We start from the raw sequence: 13,872 nt of genomic DNA, 5'->3' as shown, positions 1-13,872 counted from the left end.
CACTGGAGTCGCATGGATTACTTTTATGCTGCCTTTATTTGCTTTTTTGAACGTCAAAGTTCTGGCCACCATTCACTTGCATTGTATGGACCAACAGAGCGGAGATATTCTATAAATCTTCGTTTGTGTTCTGCATAAGAAAGAAAGTCATACACAACTGGGATGGCATAAGGGTGAGTATATGATGAGAGAATTAAAATTTTGGGGTTAACCATCCCTTTAATGTGTCCAGTCTCTAGGATTTTCTAGGGTTCTTCATAGCTTTTCTTCTGTAAAGACGTTTGTTAAATCTGAATAGTATGAAAAGATAAAAATACAAGTTAAATGTAATAATTTTTTTTTTTGTAAAGATTAAAATGACATTTTAAATACAGTATCAGCAAACAAATCTAATGTTCACTAGAACCAATGAGGTAACCAAAGATTCAAGATTGGGGGGAACAAATGTAAAAGTTTAAGAATCTGTAATTGAAAAACCCATCTTCCCCTCATTGTCTATATGGCCCTGCCTAGAACATCCACAAAACATTGTAAAAAGATGTAGTTTTTTTGTAGTCTGACTTAAGTGAAGCCATTTTTGCCATGAATAAGTTATTTCTGGAAATAGTGAGCAAGCTTTGAAAAGGTTAGGTTATTTTACCAGTCACAACACAGACACAGTAGATTTCCATTGTTTATTCCATATGCATTTTAGAACTGTCCATTAATCCTGATGAAATGTTTTGGTGGATGCTTTGAAAATCAATGTTTAAAGTCACAAATGTTTGCCTTTTAATGTTAAGTGCTGAAATCACAGTTAAAACAGCAGTTAGTTTGGATTAATAAGCTTCTGCCCATGCCACAATTTTCTGCCATTTGCAGCTTTTGCCCCTATATGAGTCTACAACCAGGAACAAGATCAAACTTATGGCAGACAGTTTGTTATGTAGACAGCTCTTTGAATCAGTGTATAAAACACTGATAGACATTTTGTTGTCTGAAATTTAAAATGTATTCTTAAAGGTACACTAGAGAAGAGTTCTTGTTTAATTTGTTAGAAATTGTTCAAAACCACGTTCTTTCCTTTTCCCCATTCACTACGATACGCCTATAATAATAATTTATATTCAGAGCTGTAGGGTCCGATTTGGCAGGTACTTTAAGGCTTCTGTCATTTGTCCTTGTGTGTTTATGTAAAGAAGGTCCAGCGGCATATATGCTACTTATTTACTCAGACAGCATATATTTCATATATACTGTATTTCTTTTTTCTGAATCCGACTCTTGGTGAAGCTAGTCAGATCCACTCTGATATAGTGATCACAGGTAACCATGGATATAGCTCAAACCATCAGATTCATCCACGCAGAAGAGTAGTGCCGAAGTACAACTGATGTAAAAAAACAAAACAATGTTCCTCAGCAACTTGGAATTTTATCTTTCAACCACAGATGTTGATAGAGAGCCCAAAGTTCCATACGTAGATTTAACAGATATTTCCTTCCAGCGTTACGTGTGAATACAGTCTCATATTGTAGCCAGCCAGTGTTATTCACAAGTTTTTAATTAACCCAGAATAAGTGCAGATCTTTACTCTCCTGTGGAAAACAAAAGTGAAATGATAATGTAATGAATAGACAACTTTATTTCTCTCTCTCTCTCTCTCTCTCTCTCTCTCTCCTGTCATTCTGGTCATTCCTCACTCTCAATGTAGTCCTGTGCTTTTCTGGGTCTGTATCTGAAAGGGATGGGATTGGTGGGTGGCATGATGCCAAGACCAGCACGGCTGGTGTCTAGCGTCGCCTCCTGCTGGTTTTGTGGCAATTGCATTTCACACATGAGCAGCATAACACAAATAAACTGTTTCAGCTCATTCAACGCAAAAAAACGCCCCGGACACTGCGTGGCCCCGGAGCCGAATGGCATACGGTAGTACCGGACTTTCTGGCCACATTTATAAAACTCTGTTTTCTCCTTCCCGTCCTCCACGAATCGGTCAAACTGGAACTGCTATAGAAACCACACACACACACACACACACACTATATCAATAATTAAATAATAAAAATGCATGCTTCAGAAAAAGGTGTGCTATATGTCTCCAGGGAGCTTTAGGCACGTGTTACCTGAGGCTGTGTGTATATTTCAGGATCAAGGTGTGTGCTTTGAGGGTAAAGAGCAATGATGTCATCTTTTCGCAGGGTGATGGAATGCTGGGCATCCAGACGCAAACAAAAATTTTCCTGAACCACACGGATGTTCATTGATACAGAGGAGAGACGCAAACTCTCATTCACTGAACTCTCTGCAGAGAGAGAAAAGTCGAAATCAGAGACATGTTAGACATTTGTATGTTAATGTACGTATTGTCTGCTACAGGGGGCTGCAATATAAAAGGTCATATAAAGGCAGCTATATATATTTAAATTATTATATTTAAAATATTGTGTGAAACCCATTTATACAGAGTGATAATGTAAAAGACAAATATTTACTTTGCATTAAGTTTATACATAAGACTAATGTTAGATGTACAGCCTAAACTTGAAGAGAAACATTTTCAAATGAATGAATATTTGTTTGTATATTGCTTTTTTGAATGAAACTGTAATTATGTGAACTTCAGTAAATATTTACCTTTTTTTATTTCCTTTTTTACATTTATTTATTTTTTCTCCAAAATGTTCTGCAGACCCCCTAACACCCCCTGGCCCTGGGGGTCCCCTCCATATTATTACATCTGTGATGTGAATCATGATATGCGTGTGATACCCAGATAAATCATTTGCTCTAGCTGTTTCCGTGTTATCGTAATGTCCTCTTTGCAGATTGACTGCATTTTCTCCTCTCCAACCACATTCACAATCTCTGCCTGCACTGCAGCAAGGGCTTCTGGACAGGAAAGGAGGTGGTAAAGACACCAGAAAGCTGCTGGGATGGTGTTTCCCACTGATGCCCACAACATGGCAAAATGATGTGCTGTAGACAAAGAGAGACAGAAGCTGAATGTGTGCGAGTGTCTAAATCACAGGGTGATCTGCACCCAGTAAAGCACAGTCATGATTTAGTTTCAATATGTGCTAATCTGTGCATGCAAGCCTTCCTCTCAGCATTATTGTTGGGTTCTCTCCACCATCAAACGGAAGCTGAGGTCAGAAAAACTTATCAAATGTCCTTCATTGTCTCCTAAGGCATAGGGCTGACACAACAAGTGCTTTAGAGGGTAAAAGAATCACTGGATTTACCAAGTTTTTCAGTTTAGTGAGATTGAAACTTTGAAAGAAACAAAAGAAGTTTTGTTTGAGGCACTAAAGCAGAACTGTACATTCTGCTTTTTTTTTCTTAGTTATGTCTGTGAAATAGTTTGCACTTCTTTTCTATACAAGTCTCTACACATTTTCTGCTATTTTCTGTGTGTTTTCCATACAATTCCCAGAGACTGCCACGCCATTATTTCATTATTTCAGTTGATTATTGTAGTCTCAATCTCAAATAAACCACAAAACAAATACAAACAATACAAACCGTTATTGATCACTTTCCTTTAAGCGCACAATTCTTGGACAGAATAAAGCAAAGTGCACACTACATGACTCACAGCCTTTTGTTTTCGGTCTGATCGCAGACTGAGTGTATCACCTACATGACCATTCATCATCGACTGAAGTTGCGATCCAGAAATTAATTCACGAACTCATGCGCATAGCACCGGGAGAGTTTATTTGTGATAACGTGAACAAACAACATGAAAGAAGGACTTGCACCCGTTATTGCACTGTTTTGCACAAAACGGAAGGTGTTCCTTTTGAAGCAAAGTTCAACTCATGCAGAGATATCAAACTCCGATACTACTAATTTGGGTGCGCTGCTCTAACATTGAAATAATCCATTCACAACAGATGTTTATGTTGAACAAATTAGGTAATATGCATCCAGCTTCCATCAGATTCAGCAATCTACTAAAGCTGTAACATCTTGAAGTAATGTGAATCATGCTGGATTGTTTTTTTTTGTTTTTTTACTTCCCTTATGCTTTTAATCAAATTAAGCCTGTATCCAGTACCCACCCACATAATCTGATGTCTTAGAAAGTCATACTGATCTTGGATGGCACGAGGGTGAGAATATAAGAGAAATTTAATTTTTTGGTGAACTATCCCTTTAAGTGCAAAAGACCCCAGCATGCCTCACAGCATAATAAGAAAAGGAAAGTCCCACCTACAGCAGAGTGTTCACCATCAAAAATACTCACAATACCCACAGTCACATGGACCCATCCTAAACCTCTCAGTAGCTTTTCCTCTGAGTGTGTTGTTAGATCTTGTATTTTGTGGAGCAGTTGTTGGGTGGCTTGCCAATGTATTAGATTTCTTCTAATACAAGAAAAGTAAGCTGGACCAAAGGGATTGTTGGGAAAAGTACTTATGGAAGATGGCAGAGTAGCATAACTATTCTGAACCAATGTTAACATCTTCTCAACCTTCTAAATCCTTAACCCAAAGGAATTGTCTGTGTGATCAGACAGTGTGCTAACTAAAAATGCAGGAGATCCCATAGGGACCATAAATCAAACTGCAAGCGTACAAAAAAGTTGTAAGCATAAGAAAAAAAGATTGATTTTATTTATTTTTTTGGATTGTTCTCCCCAATTTGGAATGCCCAATTCCCAATGTGTTCTAAGTCCTCGTGGTGGCGTAGTGGCTCGCCTCAATCCGGGTGGCTGAGGACGAATCTCAGTTGCCTCCGTGTCTGAGACCATCAATCCGCGCATCTAATCACGTGGCTTGTTGAGCGCGTTACCGCAGAGACATAGCACGTGTGGAGGCTTCACACTATTCTCTGCAGCATCAACGCACAACTCACCACGTGCCCCACCGAGAGTGAACCACATTATAGCGACCACGAGGAAGTTACCCCATGTGACTCTACCCTCCCTAGCAACCGGGCCAGTTTGGTTGCTTAGGAGTTCTGGCTGGAGTCGAAATCGCAACTCCAGGGGTGGTAGTTAGCGTCTTTACTCGACTGAGCTACTCAGGCCCCCAGAAAAAAGATTTTTAGTGCTTAAATGCTTTTCATTAGTGTAATTCCTTTGAAGTGAAGCTGTAACTTCATATTACCAAAATAAATTGGAACATTATTCTTCTGACTTCTTTTTTTCACGCTTACACTTTGGCACAGTTTTTTCACCTGTATATGGCTGAACATATTGCAAACAGCAATACGCAAGCAAAGAAAAGGTGTCAAGAACAGCTAAATGGATTGACTGCATAGAATCAGTGCATGTATGCGGGTCTCTGTGTAAGAGTCACCTGCTTTATCGTGGTCTTGAAGCATATCATATTGTTGGAACAGGGCTGTTCGGGTCTGTATGAATTCACATGGAGCATTCCATTGTGCCACTCTATGAGGGTAGAAAAATCTTGTCAGCTTCTCACGGATCTCTTTGGTTTTCCCCAGCAAGCTAATGGGCACACGGGCCATTAGTAAAGGGAAAAAGACATCAAACTTCTCAAAGTCCTCTCGCAGCTGATCCAGCTTCAGGTGTGATGACTGTCCGTACAGTGTTTTAAATGTGGCCTCAAACATTACACATTTGCAGAATTCATACAGCTCCACCTCCTGCCAATCCCCATCAGGCTCTGCCCCCTCACTTGACAGTAAAAGTTGTCGCAGGACCTGCTGCAAGTTTCCTAGCATTTTGAATGTGAGCGGGTCGAGGGCGGGCCCCTGCAGCAAGGTGTAGGTCCTATGAATGCTATCACTCAATCCAGGGAAGCGACCAGTTTGCATCGGTGGATAACCAAATGCTTTGGATGCTGCACTGTCTGAGAAGGTGTGGAAATCCAACTGTTTTCCGTGTTTGATCACAGATGGGTACAGAAGAGGGTTCATCACAAATGTTATGTATCTCCCTAAACAAACACACAGGCATGCAGTGCACACATTTAAATATCTTAATTCAATAAATAGGTAGTTGACCTGTTCTGCAGTGTGACATGATATACAGTGCGACATGATATACAGTGCATCCGGAAAGCATCCACAGCGCTTCACTTTTTCCACATTTTGTTATGTTACAGCCTTATTCCAAAATGGATTAAATTCATTATTTTTCTCAAAATTCTACAAACAATACCCCATAATGACAATGTGAAAGAAGTTTGTTTGAAATCTTTGCAAATTTATAAAAAAAAAAAATTAAAAAAAAAAAACTCACATCTACATAAGTATTCACAGCCTTTGCTCAATACTTTGTTGAAGCACCTTTGGCACCAATTACCTCTTTTTGAGTATGATGCTACAAGCTTGGCACACCTATTTTTGGGCAGTTTCTCCCATTCTTCTTTGCAGGACCTCTCAAGCTCCATCAGGTTGGATTTTCAGATCTCTCCAGAGATGTTCAATCGGCTTCAAGTCTGGGCTCTGGCTGGGCCACTCAAGGACATTCACAGAGTTGTCCCGTAGCCACTCCTTTGTTATCTTGGCTGTGTGCTTAGGGTCGTTGTCCTGTTGGAAGATGAACCTTTGCCCCAGTCTGAGGTCCAGAGCGCTCTGGAGCAGGTTTTCATCAAGGATGTCTCTGTACATTGCTGCATTCATCTTTCCCTCGATCCTGACTAGTCTCCCAGTTCCTGCCACTGAAAAACATCCCCACAGCATGATGCTGCCACCACCATGCTTCACTGTAGGGATGGTATTGGCCAGGTGATGAGCGGTGCCTGGTTTCCTCCAGGCATGACGCTTGCCATTCAGGCCAAAGGGTTCAGTCTTTGTTTCTCATGGTCTGAGAGTCCTTCAGGTGCCTTTGGGCAAATTCCAGGCGGGCTGTCATGTGTCTTTTACTGAGGAGTGGCTTCCGTCTGGCCACTCTACCATACAGGCCTGATTGGTGGAGTGCTGCAGAGATGGTTGTTCTTCTGGAAGGTTCTCCTCTCTCCACAAAGAAACGCTGGAGCTCTGTCAGAGTGACCATCGGGTTCTTGGTCACCTCCCTGACTAAGGCCCTTCTCCCCCGATTGCTCAGTTTGGCTGGGCAGCCAGCTCTAGGAAGAGTCCTGGTGGTTCCAAACTTCTTCCATTTACGGATGATGGAGGCCACAGTGCTCATTGGGACCTTCAATGCTGCAAAAAATTTTCTGTACCCTTCCCCAGATCTGTGCCTCGATACAATCCTGTCTCGGAGGTCTACAGACAATTCCTTGGACTTCATGGCTTGGTTTGTGCTCTGACATGCACGGTTAACTGTGGGACCTTATATAGACAGGTGTGTGCCTTTCCAAATCATGTCCAATCAACTGAATTTACCACAGGTGGACTCCAATCAAGTTGTAGAAACATCTCAAGGATGATCAGTGGAAACAGGATGCACCTGAGCTCAATTTTGAGTGTCATGGCAAAGGCTGTGAATACTTATGTACATGTGATTTTTTTGGTTTTTTATTTGTAATAAATTTGCAAAGATTTCAAACAAACTTCTTTCACGTTGTCATTATGGGGTATTGTTTGTAGAATTTTGAGAAAAATAATGAATTTAATCCATTTTGGAATAAGGCTGTAACATAACAAAATGTGGAAAAAGTGAAGCGCTGTGAATACTTTCTGGATGCACTGTACTTCATCTATAATTAAACAAACACTATTTTTTTTTATTGTATAATTATAATGCAAGCCATTTTAGGACCTCATATTAAAGAAATAGTTCAAAACAGACTAAGATGTAAGTTGTTACTCACTAATAATTGTCAGTGTGCTGAACTCGAGAACTGGTTCAGTTTTGTGAACCAGATTAATCATTGAAAAGATCCTCAACTCAAAAGAACAATTTGTTTACAAATCAAACATCGCTACTTCTCTCAGTAACTCTTATAAATATAGCACACAAGTCGTGTGGACTATATCCAACTTTGATTTTTTTTACTTTTAGAAATTAATATGTCACTTTTAATTTGGACTATTAAAGAGAACTGCAAAAAGCTAAAACTTATTTACAATTAATGAAAAAACTAATAATTAAAGAATCTAAAACAAACACACTCTCTTATATACAGTATGTGTATGTGTGTGTGTGTGTGTGAATTTAAACCCAAAATCTTGATGTTGAAAAAAAGGTCATGTCCATGTTATTTGTTGTCTACCCATATACTATTTCTATCCTCACAACATCTGTCTTTCATTACCAAAAGTCTACAATATCAATATGTCTGAGTGGAAGTCTAAAGGAATAGTTCACCAAAAAATGAAAATTCTCTCATCATTTACTCATCCTCATACCATCCCAGATGTGGATGACTTAATTTCTTTTGCAGAACACAAACGGAGATTTTTAGATGAATATCTCAGCTCTGTATGTCCATACAATGCAAGTGAATGGGTGCCAAGACTCCAGCAGTTAAATCAATGTTTTCAGAAGTGATTTGATGGTTGTGGGTGAGAAACAGATCAATATTTAAGTCCTTTTTTATTATTCTCCTCTTTGCTCAGCCAATCTCCTCTTTAACTTACACTTTCATATTCTTCTTCTTGTGTTTTTGGTAATTCATATTCTTCATGCATATCGCCACCTACTGGGCAGGGAGAAGAATTTCTAGCAAAAAAGGACTTAAATATTGATCTATTACTCACCCACACCTATCATATCACTTCTGAAGATATGGATTAAAACACGAGTCGTATGGATTACTTATATGATGACTTAATGTGCTTTTTGGAGCGTCAAAAGTTTGGGACCCATTCACTTGCATTATACAGAGCTGAAATATTCTTCTAAAAATCATAATTTGTGTTCTGCAAAAGAAAGAAAGTCATAAACATCTGGGATGGCATGAGGGTGAGTAAATGATGAGAGAATTTTCTTTTTTGGGTGAACTATTCCTAAGTGTGTGTGTGTATAGTATACCTGCTATAAGTACAGTAAAAACGTCTCCATGCTTCTGTTGCAGTTTTGTGAGAAACTGATAAGAGTCTTTTCTGAATTCCAAAGCTTTTCCAAGGAACGGAATCCAGCCTTTAATGAGTGGGGGCTCATCCTCCCTGTTAACACACAAACAATATGCCTATCTTGTAAAACAACAAGCTATTTTGTATTACAGGAGAGAATAATTAGCTTTACTCTTTTATAAAAAAATAGATAAATCCTTTAATGCTTTTCAGCTTGAATTGCTGCTAGTATTCTCTTCATCTGCAAAGTCAGGACTCACTTACACAGAATACTGCAGTTTAATAAATCTTTGATCTACTGTTCCTGTCTGTTTCCCATGCCCCACTTATTCAGGCTGACCAGAAGAGGATGGGAGAGGTCCTTAGGGACTCACAACTGAGGTTGCACATTAATTATATTAAATCAACATTTGAGTTTTAGGCATATATATATATATAAAATGTGAAAAAAATTAAGGGGTCTGAATACTTTATGAATGCACTGTGTGTGTGTGTAATATATATATATATATATATATATATATATATATATATATATATATATATATATATATATATATATATATACACACACACACACACACACACACAGTGCATTCATAAAGTATTCAGACCCCTTAATTTTTTTCACATTTTGTTATGTTGCAGCCTTATGCTAAAATGCTTTAAATTATTTTTTCACACCAAACTACACTCCATACCCCATATTGACAAAGCAAAAAACAGATTTTTGATAACTTTGAAAAGACTGCAATATCACATTGACATAAGTATTCAGACCCTTAACTCAGTACTTAGTTGAAGCACCTTTGGCAATGATTACAGCCTCAAGACTTTTTGGGTATGATGTGACAAGCTTTGCACACCTGGATTTGGGTATTTTCTGCCATTTTTCTCTGTAGATCCTCTCAAGCTCTGTGAGTTTGGGTGGGAACTGTCGGTGGACAGCCATTTTCAGGTCTCTCCAGAGATGTTCGATTGGATTCAAGTCCAGGCTCTGACTGGGCCACTCAAGGACATTCACAGAGTTGTCCCGTAGCCACTCTTGCATTGTCTTGGCTGTGTAGTTAGGGTCATTGTCCTGCTGGAAGATGAACCTTTGGTCCAGTCTGAGGTCCTGAGTGCTCTGGACCAGGTTTTCATTAAGGATATCTCTGTATTTTGCTGCATTTAGCTTTCCTTCAATGCTGACCAGTCCCCCATTCCCTGCAGCTGAAAAACACCCCCACAGCATGATGCTACCACCACCATGCTTCACCGCTGGGATGGTATTGCGGAGGTGATGAGTGGTGCCTGGTTCCCTCCAGACCTGATGCTTGGAATTGAGGCCAATCTTCATTTCATCAGACCAGATAATCTTGTTTCTCACAGTCTGAGAGTCCTTTATTTACTTTATTTTGCAAATTCCAAGCAGGCTTTCATGTGTTTTGCACTGAGGAGAGGCTTCCATTTGGCCACTCTGCTATAAAGCCCAGAAGCCCACTGTGCTCTTGGGAACCTTCAGTGCAGCCGAAATGTTTTTGTAGCCTTCCCCAGATCTGTGCCTCAACACAATCCTGTCTCTGAGCTCTGCAGGCAGTTCCTTTGACCTCATAGCTTAGTTGTTGCTCTGATATGCATTTTCAGCTGTAAGACCTTATATAGACAGTAGTGTGTCTTTCCAAATCATGTCCAATCTATTGAATTTGCCACAAGTGGTCTCCAATCAAAGTGTATAAACATCTCAAAGATGATCCAGAGAAATTGGATGCACCTGAACGACAGTCCATCCGGAAAGTATTCACAGCACTTCACTTTTTCCACATTTTGTTATGTTACAGCCTTATTCCAAAATGGATTAAATTCATTATTTTTCTCAAAATTCTACAAACAATACCCCATAATGACAACGTGAAAGAAGTTTGTTTGAAATCTTTGCAAATTTATTACAAATAAAAAACGAAAAAAATCACATGTACATAAGTATCCACAGCCTTTGCCGTGACACTCAAAATTGAGCTCAGGTGCATCCTGTTTCCACTGATCATCCTTGAGATGTTTCTACAACTTGATTGGAGTCCACCTGTGGTAAATTCAGTTAATTGGACATGATTTGGAAAGGCACACACCTGTCTATATAAGGTCCCACAGTTAACAGTGCATGTCAGAGCACAAACCAAGCCATGAAGTCCAAGGAATTATCTGTAGACCTCCGAGACAGGATTGTATTGAGGCACAGATCTGGGGAAGGGTACAGAAAATGTTTTGCAGCATTGAAGGTCCCAATGAGCACTGTGGCCTCCATCATCCATAAATGGAAGAAGTTTGGAACCACCAGGACTCTTTCCTTGAGCTGGCCGCCCCGCCAAACTGAGCGATCGGGGGAGAAGGGCCTTAGTCAGGGAGGTGACCAAGAACCCGATGGTCACTCTGACAGAGCTCCAGCATTTCTCTGTGGAGAGAGGAGAACCTTCCAGAAGAACAACCATCTCTGCAGCACTCCACCAATCAGGCCTGTATGGTAGAGTGGCCAGACGGAAGCCACTCCTCAGTAAAAGGCACATGACAGCCCACCTGGAGTTTGCCAAAAGGCACCTGAAGGACTCTCAGACCATGAGAAACAAAGATTGAACTCTCTGGCCTGAATGGCAAACGTCATACCTGGAGGCAACCAGGCACCGCTCATCACCTGGCCAATACCATCCCTACAGTAAAGCATGGAGGTGGCAGCATCAAGCTGTGGGGATTTTTTTCAGTGGCAGGAACTGGGAGACTAGTCAGGATCAAGGGAAAGATGAATGCAGCAATGTACAGAGACATCCTTGATGAAAACCTGCTCCAGAGTGCTCTGGACCTCAGACTGGGGCGAAGGTTCATCTTCCAATAGGACAACGACCCTAAGCACACAGGGCAAGATAACAAAGGAGTGGCTACGGAACAACTCTGTGAATGTCCTTGAGTGGCCCAGCCAGAGCCCAGACTTGAACCCGATTGAACATCTCTGGAGAGATCTGAAAATGGCTGTGCACCGACGTTCCCCATCCAACCTGATGGAGCTTGAGAGGTCCTGCAAAGAAGAATGGGAGAAACTGCCCAAAAATAGGTGTGCCAACCTTGTAGCATCATACTCAAAAAAACTTGAGGCTGTAATTGGTGCCAAAGGTGCTTCAACAAAGTATTGAGCAAAGACTGTGAATACTTATGTAAAAAAAAGTATTTTTAATAAATTTGCAAAGATTTCAAACAAACTTCTTTCACGTTGTCATTATGGGGTATTGTTTGTAGAATTTTGAGGAAAATAATGAATTTAATCCATTTTCTTATAAGGCTGTAACATAACAAAATGTGGAAAAAGTGAAGTGCTGTGAATACTTTCCGGATGCATTGTAAATTTCAAGTGTCATAGCAAAGGGTCTGAATACTTATGTCAATGTGATATTTCAGTTTTTTCTTTTTAATAAATTTGCAAAGTTATCAAAAATCTGTTTTTTGCTTTGTCATTATGGTGTATGAAGTGAAGATTGATGTGAACAAATTATTTAAAGCATTTTAGCATAAGGCTGCAGCATAACAAAATGTGAAAAAAATTAAGGGGTCTGAATACTTATTTAAACAAGGAAATAAAACACATAGACACAGCCTTCATGGAAAGTGTAACTTTTATGACTTCAAAGGTTCAAAGGGCATCTAACTCAGAGACTTTGTACAAAAACACAGAATAAATTGAATTAGCACAACAAAAACCACTGAAGACAAAAATACAGACATTACTATCTGGAATACTACTTTTCCACAAAATAATAAATGGCAGAACACCTGACCACCCCAGAAGTCCTAACAGTGGCTAAAGATCACAACACTCAGCAAACATAACCTTGGTCTAGAGTCAGGCAAACATATAGATGACCTAACATCTAATGAAAAGGTGACAAAAGCAAAAAGTAACTTCACACAAAAACATTTTGCAAAGCACCATATTATCCTTGGGAAAACCCAAGGTAGTGAAATCCTAAATGTAATGAAGTCAATTTATTGTCTTTGCAGTAAAAGTTCTAAGGGCAACCACTAAGACAAAGTAATGTGCTCATTTTGCAAAACAAAAATACAACAAACATTGATTTACACAATGTTATCTTTATTTTTTTTTAAAAAAGTCATCTGTAAAAACCTTTTTGGTGAAGCACATCCTTATTTACCATGCAAATAAAGCAGCTTTATTATTGGGATCTCTGGCTTGCACAAATAGGTGCAGGCTCCATTTCATGCTAAGGCGGAGTGAGTAATTTCAGATCCCAGTCCTGCTTTGAATCATTCATATGCTCGAAAGCGGCGCTGTCTAACCAAAGTGACTAAATGCAACTATTACAAAGTTAATTCTCATCTGCGTGTCCATTAGACTGATCTGGGATCTGTTGATTGATGTGATAAATAAACTGCAAGCCATTTTGAACAAAAGCGTCTGCAAAATGGTAAATAATGCAGCACACACCCACCACGCGCAACTAAACAGAGATTATTTTAAGGCTATAAAAAGTATTAGTCTCAATTGCAGTCAATGGAAATCGCGAACATGTAAACAGACCGCATAATCCTGTACTGTCAGACCGATACTCACTGCTTCCGTCTGCAGAACGCACAGAACAGCAGCACAGACACACAGCCCAGAAATATCGTCAATAAATACTGCAACATTGTGACAATTTCTCTGAGGAAATTGATACCGTGGAGACTGGTGAAAAAAAAGCAGCTTTTAAATGCTCTTAACTCGATACAATGTCCAGCTTTCGCCACTGCAGTAAGGAGCGCTTTTGTTCCCAGGAATATCAGAGCTGTAGGAGAGGTATGACAAGAAATGAGAGGATAAGAGGCGAACAAAGGCATGTTTCTAAGAAAGCAGAGAAAGTCACGCCCAGTGACGGTAGCTTCGGTGTAAAATAAATATTGCTCAACACCCAGCTGCATGCACACGGTGGAGGA

At 39.7% G+C, this 13,872-nt stretch overlaps 1 protein-coding gene across 1 annotated transcript; it reads right to left on the bottom strand.

Annotated features, from left to right (window-relative positions):
• Positions 1–648: 648 nt before the first annotated feature.
• Positions 649–13,781, bottom strand: LOC127440311 (cytochrome P450 7B1-like). The gene is made up of 6 exons (XM_051696826.1): positions 13,511–13,781; positions 8,876–9,009; positions 5,289–5,891; positions 2,752–2,958; positions 2,106–2,284; positions 649–1,989 (listed from the first exon to the last, which is right to left on the bottom strand). Exons 1-6 carry the CDS (start codon positions 13,774–13,776, stop codon positions 1,672–1,674), a joined length of 1,707 nt encoding a protein of 568 aa, XP_051552786.1. The 5' UTR covers positions 13,777–13,781; the 3' UTR covers positions 649–1,671.
• Between the last annotated feature and the right edge of the window lie 91 nt (positions 13,782–13,872).

The sequence above is a fragment of the Myxocyprinus asiaticus genome, chromosome 5 (genome assembly GCF_019703515.2).
Source record: "Myxocyprinus asiaticus isolate MX2 ecotype Aquarium Trade chromosome 5, UBuf_Myxa_2, whole genome shotgun sequence".
Lineage (NCBI taxonomy): Eukaryota > Metazoa > Chordata > Actinopteri > Cypriniformes > Catostomidae > Myxocyprinus > Myxocyprinus asiaticus.
Note: the sequence above shows the minus strand (reverse complement) of the source record. Positions and strands in the feature narration are given on the sequence as shown.

Bases quoted from the DNA above. Each gene is read 5' to 3' on its own strand.
- LOC127440311 (XM_051696826.1), bottom strand. From the start codon at position 13,776: ATGCCTTTGTTCGCCTCTTATCCTCTCATTTCTTGTCATACCTCTCCT. The intron at 5,892-8,875 runs GTATACTATACA...GTGTTTGTTTAG, and splicing joins TTTTACTGTACTTATAGCAG to GGAGATACATAACATTTGTG. The intron at 1,990-2,105 runs GTAACACGTGCC...TGGTTTCTATAG, and splicing joins AAATATACACACAGCCTCAG to CAGTTCCAGTTTGACCGATT.